The sequence below is a fragment of the Pygocentrus nattereri genome, chromosome 4 (assembly GCF_015220715.1).
Source record: "Pygocentrus nattereri isolate fPygNat1 chromosome 4, fPygNat1.pri, whole genome shotgun sequence".
NCBI lineage: Eukaryota > Metazoa > Chordata > Actinopteri > Characiformes > Serrasalmidae > Pygocentrus > Pygocentrus nattereri.
The window spans coordinates 43911985-43934653 of record NC_051214.1 but is presented as its reverse complement, the minus strand read 5'-3'; the positions used below and the strand labels follow the sequence as shown (position 1 = coordinate 43934653).

At 39.2% G+C, this 22669-nt stretch overlaps 1 protein-coding gene and 1 long non-coding RNA gene across 2 annotated transcripts; one reads left to right on the top strand and one right to left on the bottom strand.

Moving 5' to 3' along the window:
* The first annotated feature begins 5907 nt into the window (after nucleotides 1-5907).
* Nucleotides 5908-15634, top strand: LOC108426275. Its single transcript, XR_001857762.2, has 4 exons — nucleotides 5908-6221; nucleotides 11712-11798; nucleotides 13737-13870; nucleotides 15482-15634. It is a non-coding gene; the product is annotated as an uncharacterized LOC108426275 (long non-coding RNA).
* Nucleotides 15635-18958: 3324 nt separating this feature from the next.
* On the bottom strand, nucleotides 18959-22625 carry LOC108426276. The gene is made up of 3 exons (XM_017695637.2): nucleotides 22240-22625; nucleotides 19770-19975; nucleotides 18959-19668 (listed from the first exon to the last, which is right to left on the bottom strand). The coding sequence occupies exons 1-3, from the start codon at nucleotides 22469-22471 to the stop codon at nucleotides 19435-19437; spliced, it is 672 nt and encodes a 223-aa protein (XP_017551126.1). The 5' UTR covers nucleotides 22472-22625; the 3' UTR covers nucleotides 18959-19434.
* Between the last annotated feature and the right edge of the window lie 44 nt (nucleotides 22626-22669).

Sequence of the window (22669 nt, the reverse complement as noted above, 5' to 3'; positions counted from 1 at the left end):
AAAACTGAAAAGCAAGAGGGCGTCATATTTTCCCTCTCTTGAAAACATGATATGTGCCAGAATAAACTGCGCCAGATGTTAAGTCAGGCACTGAAGCCAGTCCTTTTTTTTTTTTCCATCTCTTCCAGGTTGGACACATTTCATGCATGTATTTTTGTACTCTCAAGTAGAAAATATACAAATATTTACTATCATGTGCAGCTCCAGACATGGACATTGATTTCGGTGCAAGCCAGAATAGCCAGCAGCCAAATTGGCAGCTGAATATAGTTCTGTCTTTAAAGAAACAATCACTGCTTTAGGAATACTTAATATTGCACTAACATTATCATAGATATTGACAAAATATTGGAAACAGCAGTCAGAGGTCATAGGGGTTCATCATGAGTGCTGATATTTTGTCATCAGAAAAACTCCAGTCTTCAGTGGGAAACTGGGCCACACTTCAATGTGAACAGATGCACTAATGTGTTACAGTAGACAGCTGGGAATTGTCAGTGTGGGTTGAATTGTCTGTGTGGGTTGAATTGTCAATGGGAGTTGAATACTTCCTTTGGCATTCTCAAAAGGATGCAAAAACATGATTTATTGGTCTATATTACTTTCTTCAAATGTTTCTAATAAGGACTGTTTCTGAACATTTGAGGATCTTGAGTTAGTCCCAACCACAACCATTAATTAAGTGACTATTTAGAAAAAGGGATGGACTGGCAACCTGTCCAGGGTGTTCACTGCCTTCCGGCCATTGACCGCTGGAAAAGGCTCCAGCACCCTCTGCAACCCAGGAGGATGGGCAGCTTAGGTGATGAATTAATGAATGAATGAATAATCAGAAAAAGGTTTATAAAGTGCTAACACAGTAAAACAATACCTAACTATATATATGGAAAATAAATCATTAAACTATTAATTGGCTGTATTTTGCTATGGTATCCCAAGTGGCTGCTAAGGTGTTGCTAGGCCAATGACATGTTATCCCTGGTGGTTGTCAAGGTGTTGCTAGGCCATTGCTATGGCATAACACAGGTATGTTTCAATACCATTAATATACTATCCTAGGTGACTAAGGTGTTGCTTGGCCATCGCTTTGCTATCCCAGGTGGTTGCTTAAATGTGGGCATATATATGTGCTAGTACATATGTGAGCTTGTATATCATGTTTATGAGGGGTAGTGTGAAATATGTCCTGTGTGATATCACTTAAGGGAGCTAAATTTGATCTTTCTTAATATTATGCCATGCATTTCTATGGAGAAAAATCTAGTTTGTCAAACCAACTTAATGAAATGCAGACATTCTAGTGCAGTATTTCAGTCAATTAATTAATTAATCAAATGTCAAATTCAAAAATCTTTTCAATGCAGATTTCTTTCAAACAATAATTTGCCAGTACTGATATGATTCTGATTGTAACAATGGGGAGCGATGTTGAGGCAAGCAAGATTTATTATGGGCAAATCCAAAATCAGGGTCAAGACAGTCCAGGTTCAAGTGACCAATACATAGAGCAGGAGGGACAGACATAATGTAAATAAACAGGCACACAAACAACAGAGTTCAAGAGTGACAGACTGTTTCTCTCTATTTCAGAAATGCACACACACATACACGCAAATACACACACATGCACACAGATCACAGCCCACTTTCGTTAATCACTCCCAGAGCAGAGCTCTGGCTGTGTACCAGCAGGGATCTCATGCCATTTTATTGGTCATATCACCCCAAAACAGATAGACAGCCAATGTTTTCATTCATGTTTCATTGTTGCCACACAGAAATGCAGTTTGCACAATGCTATAAACCTGTTAGCTTCATGGTTTCAGTGCAAAATTAAAGAAGTAAACCTCCGAACTTGTCTTAGCAAACTGAATACATTTGAAATAAGGGGACAAAATATGCATATTAGGTTTTTAGCTGAACCATTGCTTTAAAAAACTTTTTTGGGTTCTAGGCCTAAGCCATTAGCTCTTAGAGGAACAATTTGTGAAAAAGCTCCGTTTTCAGTCGGGCAGAAATTATGATACATTCTTCCATTAGTGCTGCAGCAGTGCCTGAGTTACTAACAGCACAGCACAGCTGTTTAAATAGGCAACTCCAGAGAATGGCATCAGGTGTCCGCCTGATTTTTCTTGGAGGTTCTGCTGTGCACACAGTCTCTCCTGAGTGTTGCCACACCTCTGGCACCCTGCACTAATTTACCCAGCCAACTACAAGGTCATAATCCAGATTCTGCCAGATGTCCAGACGCTGTAAAGGTCCTGTTCGGCACAGCACTGATTTTTAGCTGGTGCTCAGGGACCTATAATATTGTGTAAATAATATTGTGCCTGGAGCTGTATCTGTGAAAATGGCAAGCTAATTGTTAACAATCTCAGGGTAGCATAAACATAGTAAAAATATAGTACACACACACACACACACACACACACACACACACATATATATATATAGATATATAGAGCTCAGATTCAGGCTGCATGGAAATTATGCAGCTTAAGCCAGCCGAAAGGAGAAGGATGTTCTAAGAATTTTGGAAACAGTCAATTTGCTGATAACAAGATCTTTCTGGAGTGCTGATTGGTCTACTTATACTATGGTTGGTTTGCACCTTCTGATCACCTTCTATCAGTTTTTCATCAGTTTTTCGCAAATACTTTAGTGAACTACAGACGTCCAAAAGAAATATTTTTGGTGCACACATTTCATTTGGGACACGCTTGAGGCCGGAACTCTAAAATCACCCAGACTCTACAGTCTCATCCTTACTACAGTGAGGATGCTTAGTTTGTTTTCCAACCATCTGGACTCTAAACAATACTGATTTTGTATCATTGATAGCGTCTGGCACAGGAATGAAGTTGTTATTCTAATGCTGTGACCAATGGAATGATCCCATTTATCAGAAGCAATAAAGGTGGAGTCTGTGTTATTTTTTCTAAGATTTTTTTTCTTTTCATTATAAAAAAGATTAAATATTAATGATCTGGGTAAAATTAAATTAAAATCCAATTATAATTCAGACAAGGGACTCTGCCAAGTCTGGATGAATTGCATTTCCTTAGAACTCTTGGACTTGGAAATAGGGCTGTGGTGATGTACACTGCATGTAGAGTTACTGTGATTGTTTGGGGTGAAACCACTGTGGCATGTTTTCTACACAGGTGATCTGTAAGGGGTCTGTAGTTTACTGTTGTAGCTTTTGGGTCACATGACCTGGATCTGTTTTGCCAAACTCTTTATAGAATGAAGAAGTGGTTCTGTATAGAAATGAATTCATACTATTCATGTAACGTAATGACTAATGACTAATGTTTGTTATTCATTTCATGTCCCTCTATAATTGGAGCAAATGCAAACCACAACTTCAAACCACTTGAGGAAAAGCATTTGAGAAGCACTTGGATTAGGCTGCTGGGAAGATCCTCAGTATTATATTTTAGACTGAACAATGAACGCCCTTCTCCCTGGACGCTTTTGATTTATTGACTAAAGGCGGCTAAAGGTCTTACTGCCTTCAGAAAGATACACATTTCTCAAGTGATTTATGTGTTAATTTCATGTGACAACCAATTGATTTTAATTTGATCTGTCCCAAAACAATTTGATGTAATCGTATGCCAATAGGAGTCTATAATGATAAATATGATGACAAATACAGATTAAAGAAAATGGAGGACTGTGTAAATGATGTGAAATGCTGGATGTTACGTAATTTCCTCATACTAAACAGTAACAAAACAGAGGTTCTACTTCTGGGTCCAAAATTGGCAAGAAATAAATAACCAGATTTAATTTTAAATCTCGCTGACTTTCCAGTTACACCTGGTTCAGCAGCAAAAAACCTTGGCATCATAATTTTATCAGATTTATCATTCGATCAACACATAGGCAGCATCACTAGAACAGCTTTTTTACATCTTCGCAGCATTGCCGCAGCTGGGGGAAGCCTTTTCTTATAAAGCCCCCAAACTCTGGAATGATCTTCCAGAAAATGTTCAGGACTCAGACACAGTCTCAGTCTTTAAATCTAGGTTGAAAACTCACTTGTTCAGTTTAGCTTTTGGTAGGTAATGTTCCCCCTTAGATAAAGGCAGCAGATCCAGGGGTCCATGGACACAGGGAATTACACTCACCGGCCACTTTATTATTGTTTGTAAAAGGTTGGACCCCCTTTTGCCTTCAGAACTGCCTTAATTCTTCGTGTCATACTTTCAACAAGCTGTTGGAAACGTTCCTCAGAGGTTTTGGTTGGTTATTTGAGTTACTGTTGCCTTTCTATAATGTCGAACCAGTCTGCCCATTCTCCTCTGACCTCTCACGTCAACAAGGCATCTTCGTCTACACAACTGACCACTCACTGGATATGTTCTCTTTTTCTGACCATTTTCTGTAAACCCTAGAGATGGTTGTGCATGAAAATCCCAGTAGATCAGCAGTTTCTGAAATACTCAGACCAGCCCATCTGGCACTAACAACCACAGCACGTTCAAAGATACTTAAATCTCCTTTCTTCCCCATTCTGATGCTCGGTCTGCACTTCAGCAAGTTGTCTTAACCACCTCTACATGCCTAAATGCATTGAGTTGTGGCCGTGTGATTGGCTGATTAGCTATTTGTGTTAACAAGCAATTGACCAATTGTACCTAATAAAGTGGCCGGTGAGTGTATAGTAAACTGAGACGCTGGTGCTGTCATCCCACTGCTTGCACTGGGTCACTCAGGTTTGTGGACAGTGGAGCGGAGGGATGCCAGACTGTTCAACTGTTCAAGAACAGAGTTCTCCCGTGTCTGTGTGTCCTTCTGGTTCTCTCCTTTTAGTTAAGCTGTCATAGTCAGATCTGCTGAAGTCGTAAGCCGCACTCTGAAAATGTTCACATTCCCTGTTTTACGTACAAACAAACAGAATAAACTAATTCCATCTCCCTACCTTTTTTCCGAGTATACGACCGCCCACATGTCCAGCCGGACATTGATAGATGGCTGACTGTCGAGCTCTCCTGCTACCCACTTCAGACCAGCTGCCCATGACCCAGCTACCGCCACCCACCTTGGACTAGCTGCACACCCTACATTGAAGTTTTCATAGACTCCTAGCTATTACTACTAATATTACTGCTATTAATATTATTAGTATAATCATTTGTAGGTAGTCTGACCAGAGGCGGATGGGTCCCCACTTGTGAGCCTTGGTTCCTCCCAAGGTTTCTTCCTCAGATCTGAGGGAGTTTTTCCTCGCCACTGTCGCCTCTGGCTTGCCAACCTGGGTTTTTTTTCATTCTTGTTAAAACTCTGTCTTTTCTGGAATTCTGTGAAGCTGCTTTGTGACATAATTTGTAAAAAGTGCTATACAAATAAATTTGGTTTGATTTGATGATATAAAGATAGAAAGACAAACAGAACTGATCAATCGACAGACAGGTAAAGAGACAGACATAGACAAACAAATGAAAAGACAAAATAGAGACAGGTCAGGACAGACAGACAACTAAACATAGATAGATGGATGAACAGTTAGGGAGGAAGATAGACATATACAAACAGGAAGAAATAATGAGATGACAGACAGAAAGACAGACAAACAAAGATAGATAGATAGATAGATAGATAGATAGATAGATAGATAGATAGATAGATAGATAGATAGATAGATAGATAGATAGATAGATAGATAGATAGATAGATAGATAGATAGACAGACAGTAAACAGTAATAAGCCCTCTGCTGTGGTGGTTGAAAACATATTACAGTCCAGTTCCCGGAAGTCAGACGTTGTGTCACTCTGTCCTGGACTAAGAGCAACATTTAGCTACCGAAATAAACATCCTGACTGTTACGTAAGGTCATTTCCACATTGCTGTCCTGCCCAGTGTCACTGCAGGGACAGCATAGCCTGTAGGCACACACTGAGACGCTGGCCAGCAGGATCTAAAGCTGTCATTGAGTTCAGTTCCTATAAACCCACTCACTGCAGCAGGAGAGACTGAGGGGAGACAGCAGAGGCGTGTTTAATTGCAGGAGCCCCTCAGCGGAGCCCTCCCAGAGTAATTAGAGAAGAATGGAAGTGTGGGACCAAACTGAGGGGCCTGGATCATTCGGCTATTCTGCTGAGTTCATCATCCTGCGGTTGCCTGTGAGGAACTCGAGGGGAGGGGCAGGACATGACTGGCAACCCCAACCCTAACAAGGTCCAGATGGTGCTGCAGCGCTGGAGAAAGGAGGTCAGGCGCTGTTAATACAGCTGCAGGTGGTGGAAACCTTATATTATTATCATTGTTTTAAAGCTGAAGGTTCTGAAAACTCCAAAAACCCTGTAAGAGCAGGACAGGGAGGTAAAGGAGTGGCTGTATGGAAGAGAAATGTAAATGTTACAAGGCTCCTGTGAGATGTAAAGAGTGAGAGGAAATGAAAGATACACTATTTTTGTCTCACAAAACCTGCATCCAGACTTTTATCCATTGAATGTTACACTGAGTTGCATACATATCTGCCTACATATGAATGTACAGTATGTGTGTATGTCCATTTGCATGTATTTACGTTGTCACTGTCCAAAGAAAAGCATGAATCTCTTATTTTATTTTTCTACATCATTTTAACATGACAGAAGGAAAATTCCATGATGAATGGACCAATAGGAATGGTCAAAAAAGACACTGTGCAGTCAAAGAAAGTCTATACAGTCAGAACTTGTAAACCAAAATAAAAGGTGCAAGCAGGCGTTTCTGATAAAATGGCCAAATAAGGGTACCTAATAAACTGGCAACTCATTGTATGATATCTATGTAGTACATAAAACAGCATTAGACAATCAGGATTATATGTTTTGTTTTGTTTTGTTTTAGTCATGTGGTGGAGAACAGGCAGCATTGTTTTCCCATTGCTCATTCCCTTTGTCTTGTCCAACTCAGCACAGAGCCAGCATCAGTGGGAAGAGAGTAATTCAATCCTATGAATGGATGCTGTATTAGTATCTAGTCGCTGACAGAATCACATTAAATACAACTTGTACATTTTCTCAAGTTTTACAGTAACTAATTTAACTTGTTTATTTCATTCGTTTACCCATTTATTTCCTGTCAAGTCCATTAAGTCCAAGTAATTCATTATACAGTGTCAGAAAAAAGGAAATATACAGATTTCTTTGAAATGTGGACAGACTAAATACTAAATACTGAGAAGTCTGATATTATATTTTGTTGTTTATTTTCTGTTTGAATTTGCTCTGTAAACAAACTTCCAATATGATAACTTTACAAGAGCGATCAAAGACATTTTTTACTTTTAATGTAAGTTTATGTAAAGATATTTTCCTCCAAGCAATTGTGCACCACTCCTGTTTGTCTATTCATGCTTTTTCTTGTTGTCATGACTGGCCCCTCCCAGTTATCCATGTGCTTATGTTTTGGTCTTCCATGTGCTTTAGTTTATATGTCAATGTGCCTTAATTTATCTTCCCAGTCCAGCCCCCTTGTTTCCAGACTCTGCCCCTGATTGTTACCACCTGTGTTTTCCACCTGTGTCTTGTTATCCCGATTGTATTTAAGCCCTGTGTTTTTCCTAGTTGTTTGGTTGTCTTTGTATTATTTGTGCGGTTTGTAGTGTTTGGATTGTTTGGTGTTTGTTTATCCCTGTGTTTATTTTTCGTCATGTTTTTACCCCGTTCGATCCGTGTTTAACTCTATGACCCTGGACTGTATTGACCCCAAGTTTGGATTTGCCTTTAATAAATCTCGCTTGTCTTTGCACGTGTCTGCCTCCTCGTCACTCCACCACAGCGCTACACATGCTCTATTTGTCTATTCTGCTTTTTTTTCTAGATGCATAAAAATGACTGAGTTGTACTTGATGGTCATTTTGGATGGAAATTAATTAAATGAAGGTTGGTCTCTGACTTGCATGGTACTGTGCATAATAATTCATTACATTCCAGTCTTGTCCTTTTCTGTTTTGAAGTCATAAGAATTAGCAAAACTTGGGTAAAATGTAACTTTTTAATGGTTTTCTTTCTGAAAACCAAGACTGTACACACAACAAAAGCTCTGAATCAAATTTTAATCATAATAAAATGTCTTACAAACACAGATATGGATTAAAAGTTTAGAATCTGCAAGATCTTGAATCTTTAGACAGAATTTCTCCACTTGTTTCAATGAGCTGCAAGTGAAAAATAATTAATATAACATTATAGTATTAGAGCTGGCAACTTCTGAGCGTTCAATAGAATATAGTCAGAAGTGAGATGGATGTCTTTAATGTTATTTTATGTAAATCTGCTGACCTAAATCTGGAAGAACTTGATCTAGTGTGTATTAAACAACTTAATGGAATGTGTATGAATATGCTGATGGATCCAGTGCGCTGCCAACTATATGGTATAAGAAGCATGCATGGGCCTATAGCCAGCAACTCCTATAGAGAATAAAGGAACAGGAACATGGACTAAACCAGGACAGAGGCTTGGCTGCATTTGGAGTTCAGAAATCAGAGTCATGTCCTCAAACATGAAGCACATTTGTTTCAACAAGCCACACACAGCTAATATTTTAGCTCTGAGCCCTTAGAAATGTGCAAGATGGAGAACCAATCCAGATGTTAGCCCTGATGACAGGGCAGTCAAAGCTGTTTCAAGCTGAAAAAGAGGACACTTTAGTGGCAAAGTAAATAAATACATTATAACTGAAAATCAGTAATCATGACTCACAGCAGATGCAGCCAGCTATGAAGGAACTATTAAACGAACAGTTCAGCAAAAATTTACATAATTTGCCACTTTCTCCAGACATTTGTTGCTGTCCAAATTTAGCTTCTTTAGTTTGAACTGAAGCTGTGAGGCTGCTATTGCTTGAGATTTTGAAGTTGAATTTACAGAAAAGATTTGGGTGACTATTGACTTGTACTAGTATTTGATAGCTACAGTAGCCTAGCAGCCACAGCACTAAACTACACGAAACATGTCTTAACTACGTGACTACATCTGACATGGAGTGGAAAGGTGTGTACATATGATTTTTCGCTAAAGCATTACTTTAATGTCTTTGTTATTATACTTTTAGATTTGTAAAAAGTATGAATAAAATTAAATGTCAATGTATTTTCCTAAAAAGGCAATGTGTTGTCATCCTGGTATCAGATGATATTTAAGTTAACATCATTGATTTAACATCTTAAACTCTATGATAAAAGAATTTTACGAAGCTGACATCACCTTTTTCGTGATCAGACTGTTTTGTTCTATTTTATCCATTAAGGGTCCCATTTCATGGAAAACTGAATTTTCTCATTATTCTCATTATTTTATAAAAAAGAATTTCATATATCTATTGTTAAAGTTTCAAAACGTGCCATTCACTCCTGGTCCATACATGAAAACTAAGTAGCAAAAACAAAAATATAATCATTACATACGTCCAACTATTCAGACTACAGCAACCAATCATTGAAATAGTGTTTCAATCTAGGCTACTTTTAGAATAACACAATACAGCACAGCCAATCAGAACAGAGCTTATCTGCATATATCACATGTCTTAAAGCAGGGATGTTGATAGGCCAGTTTTAGGGAGTCTTTAGCCAAATATATACAGTTTTATATCCCTGAAATCATCAATCTGTAGACAGTAATTAAGGGGTGGCAACTCCACAGAAAGCCAGTCAGATGAGAAGATTTATGCCAGTTTAAACTCATTAATCTTTGAGTTTAATCCTCTTGTAAATCTGGGTTTAATGAAAAATAACATGTTGCTAAAGATAGGAAGAGAGAAAGACGCTGAAGGAGACTGACAGAGCTGAAGAAGCAGGTCTGATAAATGTTAGTGGTCATGAAGAAAATGAGTGTGTTGATTAAGCTTTCATTTGAAATTAACACTGAATTTGTAGAAATGTATAGAAAACGAATTGCTATCAAATGCCACTGTGCCTGTGACACCTAAACATGTGCAACTACAGAACAAAATCACACTCTATCTGGTTGTTTTAAGTCTGTATTAATCTATAATCTGTGTAGTTGAATAATATATTTAGCATCTTATCTAAGAGAGATGAGACAGCACTGCTTGAGTTTAATGTCCTTGCTTGATCTGTGATCAAGTCATAAAAGATCTGTGCACTAATACACTTTGAAGAGGCAGATCTTCCGTGTGCCAGCTTGACCAAACAACCACTTTTAAATACATTTTCTGCCTATTATTACTCAAAAACTTTATGGTGAACAGATATTTTGAGGCCTTTAAAAACATTCTCCTGGGGGGGGGCATGCTTCCAGACCCCCTTAGTAAAGGCTTTGTCCCCCTTATCCTTAAAGGCACAGTAATAAAAAACAGCATGTTTATTTGCAACAGAGGTTGCATAACGGTCATGTAAAATGAATGATTGTTTCTGATACATAAAACCATAAAGTTGTCATAAATGGAACTTCAGGGAAAAAATAAAGTACTAGAAAATTGTAGAATATGGGGTTTTTTAAATGACACCAAAAGAAATTTTGCATGGTATTGTAAACATGAACTAGGCAGAAACCACATTTCCAGAAACCAAATTTACTGCTTATTTCGTTATTATATTGTTTCTTGTTCTTTCTAAACAATCTGTTCTATTGTTCTTTCTAAATGATCTGAAGAACCCAGCAAGTGTTTGTTTTTGTAATCTATAAATATGGGTGAAACGCCAAAAAAACAAGACTGCTGTATGGCACCAATGCAAGTATGAACAATATATTGCCAAGAGCATTATTTGTAGCAATGTTCCATTTTTGCGCACCTTCCACAAAAATAAAGACAAGTTCACTTGAATAACATCTGCTCAGCTGTCACTATTTTAACAAAGCAGCAGGTTTTCTAGAGAAGGTGGAATTTTCCATGACACAAAAAAACATGAAGACACTTTGAGTGGAACAACAGCTGTTAGAAATATGGAGGATAAACACATTTGTTCAACCAAGACCAAATATGAGAGCAACTGTCTGTAGATGTCTTGTTCTTTAGTCACTTACAATTCCTGTCCAGCATGAGCAGCCAAAGACATTTGGTAACACACATTGCATGCAATTAGTCCACTTGAATTGTTTTGCCTAGTCCTTTCACCAACACATAAAACTCATGGCGCCTTGTGCCACAGTCCAGACTCAAACGTGCTATGTGAACTGCTGTTAAGTGAAAAGGCAACCCCTACGCAGAGCCGTAATAAAACTGCCTTATTTCACAATGGATGAAAATGAACTGGTTTATTTGGCTGTATTGAGAATGACTTCCATACGATGGAGACCACAGAGACGCCTCTTTCTGACGGCCCCCCTAACCACAAACTCATTTCTGAGGCTGGGACTCAGGACTCCTAATGGCTCCTCGTACTGCCTCCAGCTTGACTGAACTGTATGTCCTATGTAATTTGCATCAGCTGGTGAGATGAGCACTCTTAAATGTTTGGCTGACTCCTGGGGCCTCCAAACATTAGTCATCATACGCTTAAGTACTTTACCTCATGAAAGAACTCACTTCATGGACCGATCTACACTCCACCCACAAATCTTTCTTAGCTACTGTTGCTAGGTTGGACTAGCTTTACAGAATTTTGGCAAAGGTCCTGTTCAACCTACTCCAAAAGTGAAGTGCTAAATACAATAAATTTGCCAACAACAACTCAGTTAGCTTTGGAAGACACACACTTGCTGATCTTGTTTGTATTGAGCTGGTGACCTGTTCTTCTGCTTCCAGTTTTATTCATAGCAGACATTTTCATCAACCCAGCTGGACTTTGGCTTAAGAAGGCAAAAGAAGTGAAAGCCCTTTTCTGGATAGCATGTAAGTGTACTGCAGACCCATCTGCATCTTTTCACCAAACTGCTATATTGTATAGGCTTCATAAGGGTTGCCCCATCTTATCTACAAAGGGCCAGGGTGACTGCAGGTTTACATTCCAGCAAAGCAGCAGCACACCTAATCAGTTGTTGAAGACTGAGACTAACTGCCGAAAGTATGCAGAGTCTTTCAGAAGTGAAGAGCAATCCATCACTCTGTAAAAGACTGCGCAAGCAAATAGTGCAACAATTCAAGAATAACAAACTTCTGCTTTTCATCGTCTATGGTACATAATAACATTAAAAAATTCAGAGAATCTGGAGAAATCTCAGTATGCAAGGCCAAAAAACATTTTTGCTGGCCATGATCTTTGGTCCCTCAGGCGGCACTGCATTAAAAACAGACCTGACTCTGTAATGGTAATCATTGTATCCGCTCAGAAACACTTATGAAAAACGTTGTCTGTGAACACAGTTCATCCACAAATGCAAGTTAAAACTCTAAAACCCAAAGAAGAAACATTATATAAACAGGATCCAGGAATGCTGCCACCTTCTCTGGGCCTGAGCTCATGGAAATTATTGACGCTGTGTCCTCTGGGCTAAAGACCTCTCAGCTTGTAATCAGTGCACAGTTCAAAAGCTAGTATTTATAACGGTATGGGGTGCATTAGTGCACATGGCATGGGTGACGTGCACATCTGTGAAGGCACCATTAATGCTGAATAACATATATATATATATATATATATATATATATATATATATATATATATATATATATATATATATATATATATATATATATATATATGTTTTGGCAACATATGCTGCCATTCAGATGACATTTTATTCAGGCAAGACAATGCCAAACCTCATTCTGTAAGTATTACTGAAGGATTGCTCTGTATTATTATTATTAAATTAAATGAGTAATCAAAATCACTAAGTTAACGCTGCTGTCCTGTTGGAGAGCCAAGTCTGAATGTAGGATAGTGGTGAGTTCATCCATTTTTCCCTGCCAAAAGTCAAAGCTTGGCTTTGATTTGGATCAACATAATGGGAGCCTTTAACGTCTGTTTAGAGGATGGCTTTAATTTCATAGACTTCCATTGTGTGAAACAGAAACTTCACACAAGTTGAAGGAACAGCTTAAGTGCTATATATTTGCTCTGCAACGTAGCCATGCTCTGCTTGAAAATGAATAAATGATAGAAATAGATTAGTTACTAGTTATTTTTCTGCAAATGGCAAGTGCATTTTCATTCTGCTGTAAAATGGTGGTAAAAGTGGGGGTTGGTTGGTGTAGTGGTTAACACCTCTGCCTTCTACACTGTAAACTTGGGTTCAATCCCCACCTACCTATGTAAAATGATCAAATTGTAAGTCAGCCAAATGTGATAAATGTAAATATTAAAAAGGTCCCGGAGCAAAACTGGCCTGTCTGCAGCCCAGACATGTCACCAACTGAAAACATTGGGTGTGTTATGAATTGAAAAATATGACAAAGGAGACCCTGAACAGTTGAAGAATGGGCAAGAATGGGAAAACATTTCACTTTCAAAACTACAGTAATTCCAGTAATGTTCCATCAACATGATGGTAAATTCAGTGTTTACCCCTATTCACAGCAGCTGTATAATACAATCTCTGACTGCCAGGGGTCTCTCCACTGAGGTATTTCTTCAGTAATGTTGAAATGTGTATGATTTACAAAAATGTAAGCAAACTGCATTTTCATCTTCTTATGAATGAATGAGATTTTTGCCAAATTTCTGTAAAGCTTGTCCACCCTAACAATAATTTTTGTGAAAAAAAAAAGCACTTATGGGTGGAGCATGAATAGGCCTTCAACAAGTAAAGAGTCATGCTACTCTGAACTGCATAAATTCTTATATTCCTCATACTGAAAAGATGTCTTTTATCCTGACATTTACTCCAGCCTCACAAAACCGCAGGATCACACAACTTGGTTGCCAAAGAAGTTTGATTGTGATGTGCGGGCAGTGAGACGTGGTCCAGTGCGTTTGGACAGCAGGAGGGCGTCACATGGCCAGAATTTACGTGCTTCCTCTGGTAGGATCTACATACTTTCCCCTACTTACAACTCACAGTTGACCTATTTTATATGCACTCCTATGACAAGGGCTGAGCAGGAAGAGATTTTTTTGTTTGGCCCACTGCACTTATGACCTACATCTGTTTTTTTGATGTTACTGACAGTAAGGTGCAAGGAGACTTTATTCAATAACAATTAGTTTAATATGTTCAATGTACTTCAGTTCATGCTAGATATGATGTTATATTTTCCATTTTCACAACATGTGAAGTGCTAATTATTTAGTGTTGTTCTGCGCATTATTTCATGGGATGATGCATGAATGTACAATATTTATGTGGCCATTTTATAAAAAATCATTATCAAAATTATCATATGCAAATATTCACACACATTGTAAATACCTTTGGTAACACTTCACTAGGAACTAGGTAACACTGACATAAGCATGTCACAGAACGTCTGTAGTTGTCATTACACATTATATCATGTACATTATATTATATAGTGTACTCTAGTTAGCTGTCATGACATCAAACATTATGATATGTCATGAGAATTAATGGTAAAGGTAACAAAACTCTCTTATAGTACTGAACAAAATCATAGCAACATCTTCCCTGATGTTATTGGCAAGGTTATGTCAATATTATGTAGCAGGGCTCAAGTAAAGTGCTACTATACTTTTTTTGAGCTGACTTTACTGTGACAGCAGGTTGAAAACAACTCCGGGAACAGTGATGAATAATCTGCTGAACATCTTGTGCCTTTTTAGTGTGCGCCTTGTGTACATCTGTGCCAAAGGAATTTGTGCTGTCAGCTGGCTGGGTGGAGGACTTCACTGGGTCTCTGCTGATCCACTCTAATCACTGTGTCAGGGTCCTCTGGGGTGAATCAGTGGGGTGAAATATGCTGACAGTAAGCGAACTGTGAAGTCTGCTCATAATTTTGCATTTGGGAGCGCTGAAATCCAACACCAAAGAGGGCCTCATACACTGAAGTTTAACCCAGCCAATAATGATAGAGACTTAAAGCAAACTCTTAAGTTAAGGCCAATTTGCACAACTTCCACAACTTACTTCAAAATAGTAGCCAAGTAGTCAAGACATGTTTGGTGTCTGAAGTTTGCTTCTTTAGTTTTGCACTGGAGCTACAAGGTTTATTTAGCTAACAAATAATGTAACCGTGTCAAGTGGTTATGTGCAGCATATAGCAAACCAGCATATGTTGTATTGTGGACACTGGTATGCTGGTCAGCAGCAATGGAAGCTGTTATGCTGATCACCACCAAAGCTAGCAGTGCTGTTCAACATCAGCATAACAGCTGTTGTGTTTTGGACACTGGTATGATAAACGCACAAAACCAGCACCAGCCAAGCACCAGATCACAATAAACCAGCACAAGACATTTTTTAACAGGGCAGCTTGACAAAATTCATTTTGTCTTTTCATTGTTTTCACATTTTTCACTAACCAGTGTGTTCACTACACTACCCAGCATACACAAATACATAATAGAACCATGTGGAATTCCTGTGGTGTCAACCAATCTTCACTGCTAGCATAGCCATTGAGCTACAGGCTAGTAAATACAACTAAGCCAACTCTTACCTTGTATCATCTTACAGGGGCAGTCGTGGGCTGGAGGTTAGGGAACCAGCCCTGTGACCAGAAGGTTGCCGGTTCAATCCACTCAGCTGATACTGTGACTGAAGTATCCTTGAGCAAGGCACCTAACCCCCAAATTGCTCCCCAGGTGCTGTGGATAGGGCTGCCCACTGCTCTGGGTAAGTGTACTCACTGCCCCCTAGTGTGTGTGTCTAAATTCTACGCTTACTAATTTCATAAAGAAAATAGAAAGAATGTCTTCCAGCACAAAGTGGACACCAGACAGATGTTTTTACTCTTTCAGGCCTGAACAAATGATCTTAACTAAAGTAATCATCTAGATAGTCAGCTGCCTTGCTAACTTTAGCTTTTTTTCCTCACCTTATGAATAATTTCTGTTGTTTGACTATCATTCTCCCCATTATCCTGACAATTTGAAGATATATGACTACAATAGCATATTCCGCATCAGAATATGCCATGATCAGAAGAGGGTTTCTCTATTGTCCCTTTTAGGCATGCAGTTCTCATGAGGCAAATTAGTATGGTATAGGCCTATGCTACTATTTCTTTTTAGCTGCATTATAATAATGCAATATATAATATAATAATAGTTCCAGTGCAAGGCTAAAGGCTGATTGACTACATTTGGGACAGGGGGAAAATGTCTCTATTAGACTTTATGCAAAAATTATTTCTGCAGTGGGCATTAACATGAGATTTGTCAATAGCTAAGAAACACCTAAATAATTAACAGTATCTTTTAACACAAGCATGGAAATAATCATAACCTAGTATCATCAAAATATTACATAGTATTTTTCTTTGCGTCAATGAGGAGCGGTATCTACATTGTATCATTTCAGATTAATGACTGTTTGACTGCTTGGCTTGTTGATGCTGTTCCACAGTGTCCAGCAGTCCTGTTGTTCGGTGTGCTCTCTGTCTGCCCCCTACAGTGCAGGAGCTATTCAGTCCGCCCCACATGCAATCCATATTTACTTACATCATGGTAGCCCATCTCCAGGGCTGTTCCCTCAGTCTATATTTTATAGCTGTATTTGCTTTTGTTGGAGGATCCAGCTGGCCCACACTGAGAGGGCCCGCAGTTGAGAGGCACATCCCTTTTGTTTGTGTGGCAGTCCGTGCTCCTCACCACCCGCCTGGCCTAGTTTTCCTACTCATTTAGTTCCTGTGTATGTTCGTGTGTGGTCCCGGCAAGAATGTTTTGGCTCAAGCCAAATGTTAAAGTCATCGCCGAGGTAAAGCATAGCTGACAGGGGGTGGGGTGTGCAACCACAACTAGGAAGACCCTGCTTGTCTTTTTCTAAACAAGAGGTTAATGGGCCAGTAAGGTATGGTGTGGGGCCATCATGTGGCCATCATCACCAGCCATTAATTTTCCTCATGTGCTATAGTTTGAGACAGATCAGAACCCAGCAAGGACACAAATTGCAAAAGGCATTCTGAAAATTTTGAATGTCCTGTTACATTTTATAGGGGAATTGAAACTAAATTTCTGCAATATTCAGTAATTGAGATATAAATAATTTCATTACAGTGGTGGCGATAGGAACCAGGGATTGTGATGTCTAAAATACAAATGTTCTTCTGAATTATATGTAAGAGGTAAGTCTGAATAACAATAACAAAAAAAGTTTTCTTTTTTTTCTTACAATGACCTGCATGTAGTTCTTCAACCAGGCATAGATGCTTTAGACATCTGGTTCCTATAACCACCACTGTGAACAAATTTTCACTGGCACCTGACTCTGTGTGAGTATGTGGAGGTCCTAGGTATATGTATGTATCTCATAGGTCAATTTTAATTGAATATGAAGAGTGGGAGTGGTGTTCCACTTGCTTCATTTTTGCCATGGTGCTTGTTATTCAGTGAACTGATCTGTGTTATGAACTCCTAATTGAAAGCAAGCCATAGCTAAGTCATGTTATGAGCTTAGCATTGACTGAATTTTTCCTATAAACAAACTGCAGCAATCCACCCAGTCGAGGACATCTGAGGTGGCAGACTAAGACTCATAATTTCCAGCCTGGTCTTGAACCCTGCCAAACCAGAGACATCTGCTCCTTAAAGTGATTACTTTTCTTTGTGTCTGCACCACAACAAGTGCCACAGAACTCAAGATCCTTGTTCTGGCACCAGTGTGGCCTGGTATTAAGAATTACACCCACTGATGTAAATGTTACAGCCTTCATATGATACAGTACTCACATGTTATATTGCTGAATGTATGACAGCTGTCACTTTCTTTCTTAATTGAAGATATGCAAGTTCCGACCACACCTTCACATAGTTGTGTTATGAGAAGAGTTGAACTGTAGAAGTTGACAGAGTCTGTGAGAAATTGCGCTGGTACTCTGGGCAGCTTCTGCGTTTAGGTAGGAGGCTGGACCCCCTTGATGAAGAAAGGATGAACTGAAAGATGTGACTGATGAAGATAGGAACAGGGCAGTGGTGGAGTGTAAAAACTTCACAGGAAACATAAGGTAGAGATGGAAAGTCACAGGACGTAAGAAGGAAGGAGGAGGAGCGACAGTCACAGTGTGGTCAACCTCTCAAAATTTAATTTGCTTGCCAACCATGGAGCTTCTCTTCTCTCTCCTGCAGTGCAGAAAGAATCACCTGCATGCCACCCCCCCCCACTGGTGACATTGGTGCCCAAGGGGACTCTTAACTAGAACCATTTCATCCTAGACAGTGTTCACCTGCCTCAAACTATACTGGATTCTCTACATATTCATACTGACATGTCAACATGATAGGCTTCTAACAGTCATCACTGTTTGGCATGGATTTAATTCTTATTTTCACTCGGATATGCTTCTAACAGCAGACACAGGTTTTCATAGATCTGTTTTGAACTGTTACTCTGATAGGCCGCGGTTATTGGCTAATTGAAATACTTCTGTCATCGGTTATCATTGACTAATCTAAATACGTTGGTCCAAAGACAGACTTGTTTCTTTCCTTTATTCCACATACACTATTGTATATTTATTGTCTATTTTTTTTTTTTTTTTCATATTGCTCTTGTTGTGTTATTGTTTTGCTGTCCGGTGTCGACCAGAGGAGGGTGGCTCTTACAGAGTTTTTCTAGCCACTGTTGTTGCCGGCTTGCCCATTTGGATCTCGGACTCAGATTTCTGTAAAGCGATTTTGAATGTATCATTTGTTATTTGTGAATTGTTAGGATGCTAAACTCTTCCCCACAAAAAAACTCAATTATGACTAGACAATACAGGCAGCTAACAGGTTTTGTTTCATAAATTAGATAGAATTCACTGAGGCCCAGAAGCTGCTGTGCTGAGGTTTCTCTGACTTGTACAACAAATTGCTGACACCTAGTGGTATGGAGGGAATTCTACACATTGAAAATCCCCCGTCTTATGGCTAAAAATACTGTACAAAAGTAAATCTGAGCAAGTTTGTAAGCATGTTATAAGTCAAAACCAAATAAAACACCCATTTGAAGTTGTTTAGAGTGATACAAGATGTTTTAATATCATTATAATCATTACGTACAAGTTCTGATGTCTACAGACAATCTTTCTCTATGTTATTCACTGAAGCCTTGGGTTTTTGTTCTTGTAAAAGCACTGTTTCCTGTTGGTATTCTGTCTGTATGCCTGCTTTGCCTGAAAAGCATCATGGTGATCATGAAAACTTCTTCACCATCAAATAGCTTTTGTCCTTCCTGGGGTTAAATGTTTATTAAGGTGAGAGAAAAACAGCTTGCAAAAACTGACTGACTATTCCATAAGTGCGGGTGAAATGAGGTTATAATGCTGTAAGATTAGTTCTCATTTAGGACAGCTTTCCAAAGATCAGCTTCCTTCAGAATATCTATTTGTTTTAGAATGTTTCATATTCTCATTTGACACAGCATGAAATCCTCATTTTGCAGCTTCAGTGAGGTTAAGTTTTAAAAGCTGCGCACCAACAACCCCAGTGTTACACTAGACTGCCAATAACTGCACCACTAATCCCTCCAGTTATCCCACCAATAAGGGCAGGATATAGTCTTCCATTTACCGTGTTCTTAAATCCACCAACAGCCCCACTAATAAAGCCACTAATCACTCCAACGACAGTGTGACAAGACCCCTGACGCCAGTCCAGCCACATTAACCAAAGGACCAAGGACCCCACGGTCAAAAGCAGGAATTTTCCCTTTCTTCCCATTACCTGCAACAGAGGAGACCATAATTTGTTTATGTGTTAAAAAATCAAACAACATTAATTCATAAGCAACTTTGCAAATATTACATAAGTACATTCTGACTTACAGAAGACTGGGGAGCCAGTTGATTTAAATAATGTGCTGTCCTGTCAAATGCTTCACTGTTCTTCTGACATTCCAGCAGTCCTTGGTCCTCAGAGAAGAGGAAGTCCACAAGAATAACCCCTTCACTCTCATATACACTGCTGCTTGGTATAATGGCCCTCGAATCAAGGGTATGGTGCAGCACTATCACAATGGTGACTTGACCAGCTGTACAGATCCAAAATAAGTGATTAAAGACACAAATCTCATCAGTTATGACAGTAAAACATTATATAACTTCAGAAAAAAATGAAATAGAACATGAACACAAACACAATGCAAGACATTAAACATATACAAATACACTGCAATTAAAAAGTTGGTTAAAAGAATACAGTTAGAAGGACACACGTTTGGTCCCTGACTTCTCGCTGCACTCCACCCATTGCAAAGATTTATTCAATTCCATCACCAGCACACCTCATTTCACTTAACGTAACGCGGATTCAGTTGTTGGCTGATAACTACAAAGGTTTAAAGGTTAAATTAACACATTGGCATCTATAAAATCACATCTTAGCATTAATATTATGCGTATAAATAAACTTTTACTGCATAGATACATATCTTTTTAAATATAATTTTACCAGGTGTCTAATCATTTGTGCAAATGATACTTTAAATCTGATTAGCATAAAAATAAAAAATGTAATTGTGGCTTGTGCAAAAGTTTGGACACCAAGTCTCGGCACTTAATAAACTTGACAGGTCTTAAGTGATTCATTCGAATTTGTTGGGCAGGTCAAGAACTGTCATTAGCAATTATCGTGAATGCAAGCTGAAACTTTTTCCCCTGACTTGAACACTGTTGAAAACCTGTGGCTAGATCTCGAATACACAGTGTGAGACAGCAAAGAATTTCACACAACTAGAAGCATTCTGCAAGGATTTGGGGATTTTTATGCAGAATACTCTCTAGAGTTTACACAAAGCGTAAGCAGAGGTGGGGGATGTGGCAAAAATATAATATCTTGATACTTTCAGAAATTGTGACAATAGTCGATATGTCAAAATATTTATTTTTCAGGCATATGATCAGCTGGAACTGAGAAAAAAGAAGGAGTAATGCACACTGTGGTGCAATAAATCCAGTTAAATGGAGCTATTTTTGCTCTCTTAGCAGTAAAACATGCAGGTGGCCAGTGTTCTGCTGAGGACATACATGATATGCTCAGAAAAAAACATATTGTATTGTTTTGACATCTGCCCTGTGATGGGCTGGCGACCTGTCCAGGGTGTTTCCTGCCTTCCGCCTATTGACTGGGATAGGCCTTAGCACCCCCATGACCCAGAAGGATAAGCAACTTAGATAATTCGTGTATTTGTGTGTTTTGTGACACATTAACAATATATAAAGCACAAATGATCTGCAATTGGTTCTGCGAACATGATACTGAGTTGCTTAATATGAACATAATACTGAGTTGGAATGAGTGCACTTCAGTGGCCTCCCCAGTCGCCAGATCTTCTACCCACTCCTATTCAGAATTAAATTGATGATCCTAATAAAGCAGCCAGTGGAAAATGTGAGATAAAAGTTCCATCAAAAGGACCTTTTTCTTTTTACCTCAATATGGTAAAAAGAGCACGTATGTCAGGATCCAGTCCTTGTGGGACAAAACGCTGCAGACTTCAGCACACTGCCTTAGTGATAGATGAGGGTAAAAGCTAATCTCGGCACTTTGGCCCAGAAGGTTCCTAGTTTCACATGCCTGTTGTAGAGGATTTTCACTTAGAATATCAATAAAACATCACTTTATCAAGGCTGTTCAAATCTGACCTGTTTGTATAGGGACCGCTGTACTAATTAGTTTAAACTGCGGTCCTACAGTAGAATTACTATTTAAGAGAATGACGAAATATTCAGACCTTATTATTTGAGACAGTAAGAAACTAAATATACACAAATTTATCATTTTATAGGTTCCTTTTTATTGGAACGTGTCTGTCCCAAACCCTAAACTCTAAATTTGAACTTGTAAAAATATTTGTTCTGGGGCAGTCGTGGGCTGGAGGTTAGGGATCCAGCCTCGTGACCGGAAGGCCGCCGGTTCGATCCCCAGAGCCGACAGCACATGACTGAGGTGTCCTTGAGCAAGACACCTAACCCCCAACTGCTCCCTGGGCGCTGTGGATAGGGCTGCCCACCGCTCTGGGCAAGTGTGCTCGCTGCCCCCTAGTGTGTATGTGGTGTTTCACTGCCCACATGGGTTAAATGCGGAGGTGAAATTTCCCCATTGTGGGACTAATAAGGGTCTCTTAATCTTAATTTTTTTACATATTGTTTTTGAAGGGATCTTTTTGAAAGCTTTAGATTTATCAATTTAAATTTTCAATTATAAAAACGCTATTCAAAAATTGCAGTCCCACCGTTTCATGTCACTACCAAGAGTTTTAGTCTGTAGGTGGAGCCTTACTGAGTTCTGTCTTACCTTTAATCCGGGAGAGAACAGCCTGGATATCAGTCCCAGCGCGGGAGACGATGGGACAGAAAAGCACTTTGACATCATGCTGACCATCACCTTCTACCACCTCTACAGGCGCCTGTGCTGCTAAACGGCGGATGATCACGCCTTGAAAGCTGCTAATACGGTGGTCGTGTTCAAACAGCACTCTGACGCTGGACCTACAGAAAAACGGCCAGAAGAAACGTGAGCAACTCATTCTGCCCGAGTAGCACTGAGGAGGAGGAGATCGACAGTCCACCTCTCTGACCCTTAATCCTCGTTACGAAGCACAGCCAGTGTTCTCATCTGTGCTCTTACAGTCGAAGAAAACGAACTGGACCTGCAGGATTTCAGGCACAGCACAAGCTCACTTTCACTTTCAGCACTGAAATGAAACTAAAGATCTAACTGGTGG

Bases quoted from the DNA above. Each gene is read 5' to 3' on its own strand.
- LOC108426276 (XM_017695637.2), bottom strand. From the start codon at position 22,471: ATGAGTTGCTCACGTTTCTTCTGGCCGTTTTTCTGTAGGTCCAGCGTC. The intron at 19,976-22,239 runs GTAAGACAGAAC...GGATCTGTACAG, and splicing joins TGTTCTCTCCCGGATTAAAG to CTGGTCAAGTCACCATTGTG. The intron at 19,669-19,769 runs GTAAGTCAGAAT...CCTCTGTTGCAG, and splicing joins AACTGGCTCCCCAGTCTTCT to GTAATGGGAAGAAAGGGAAA.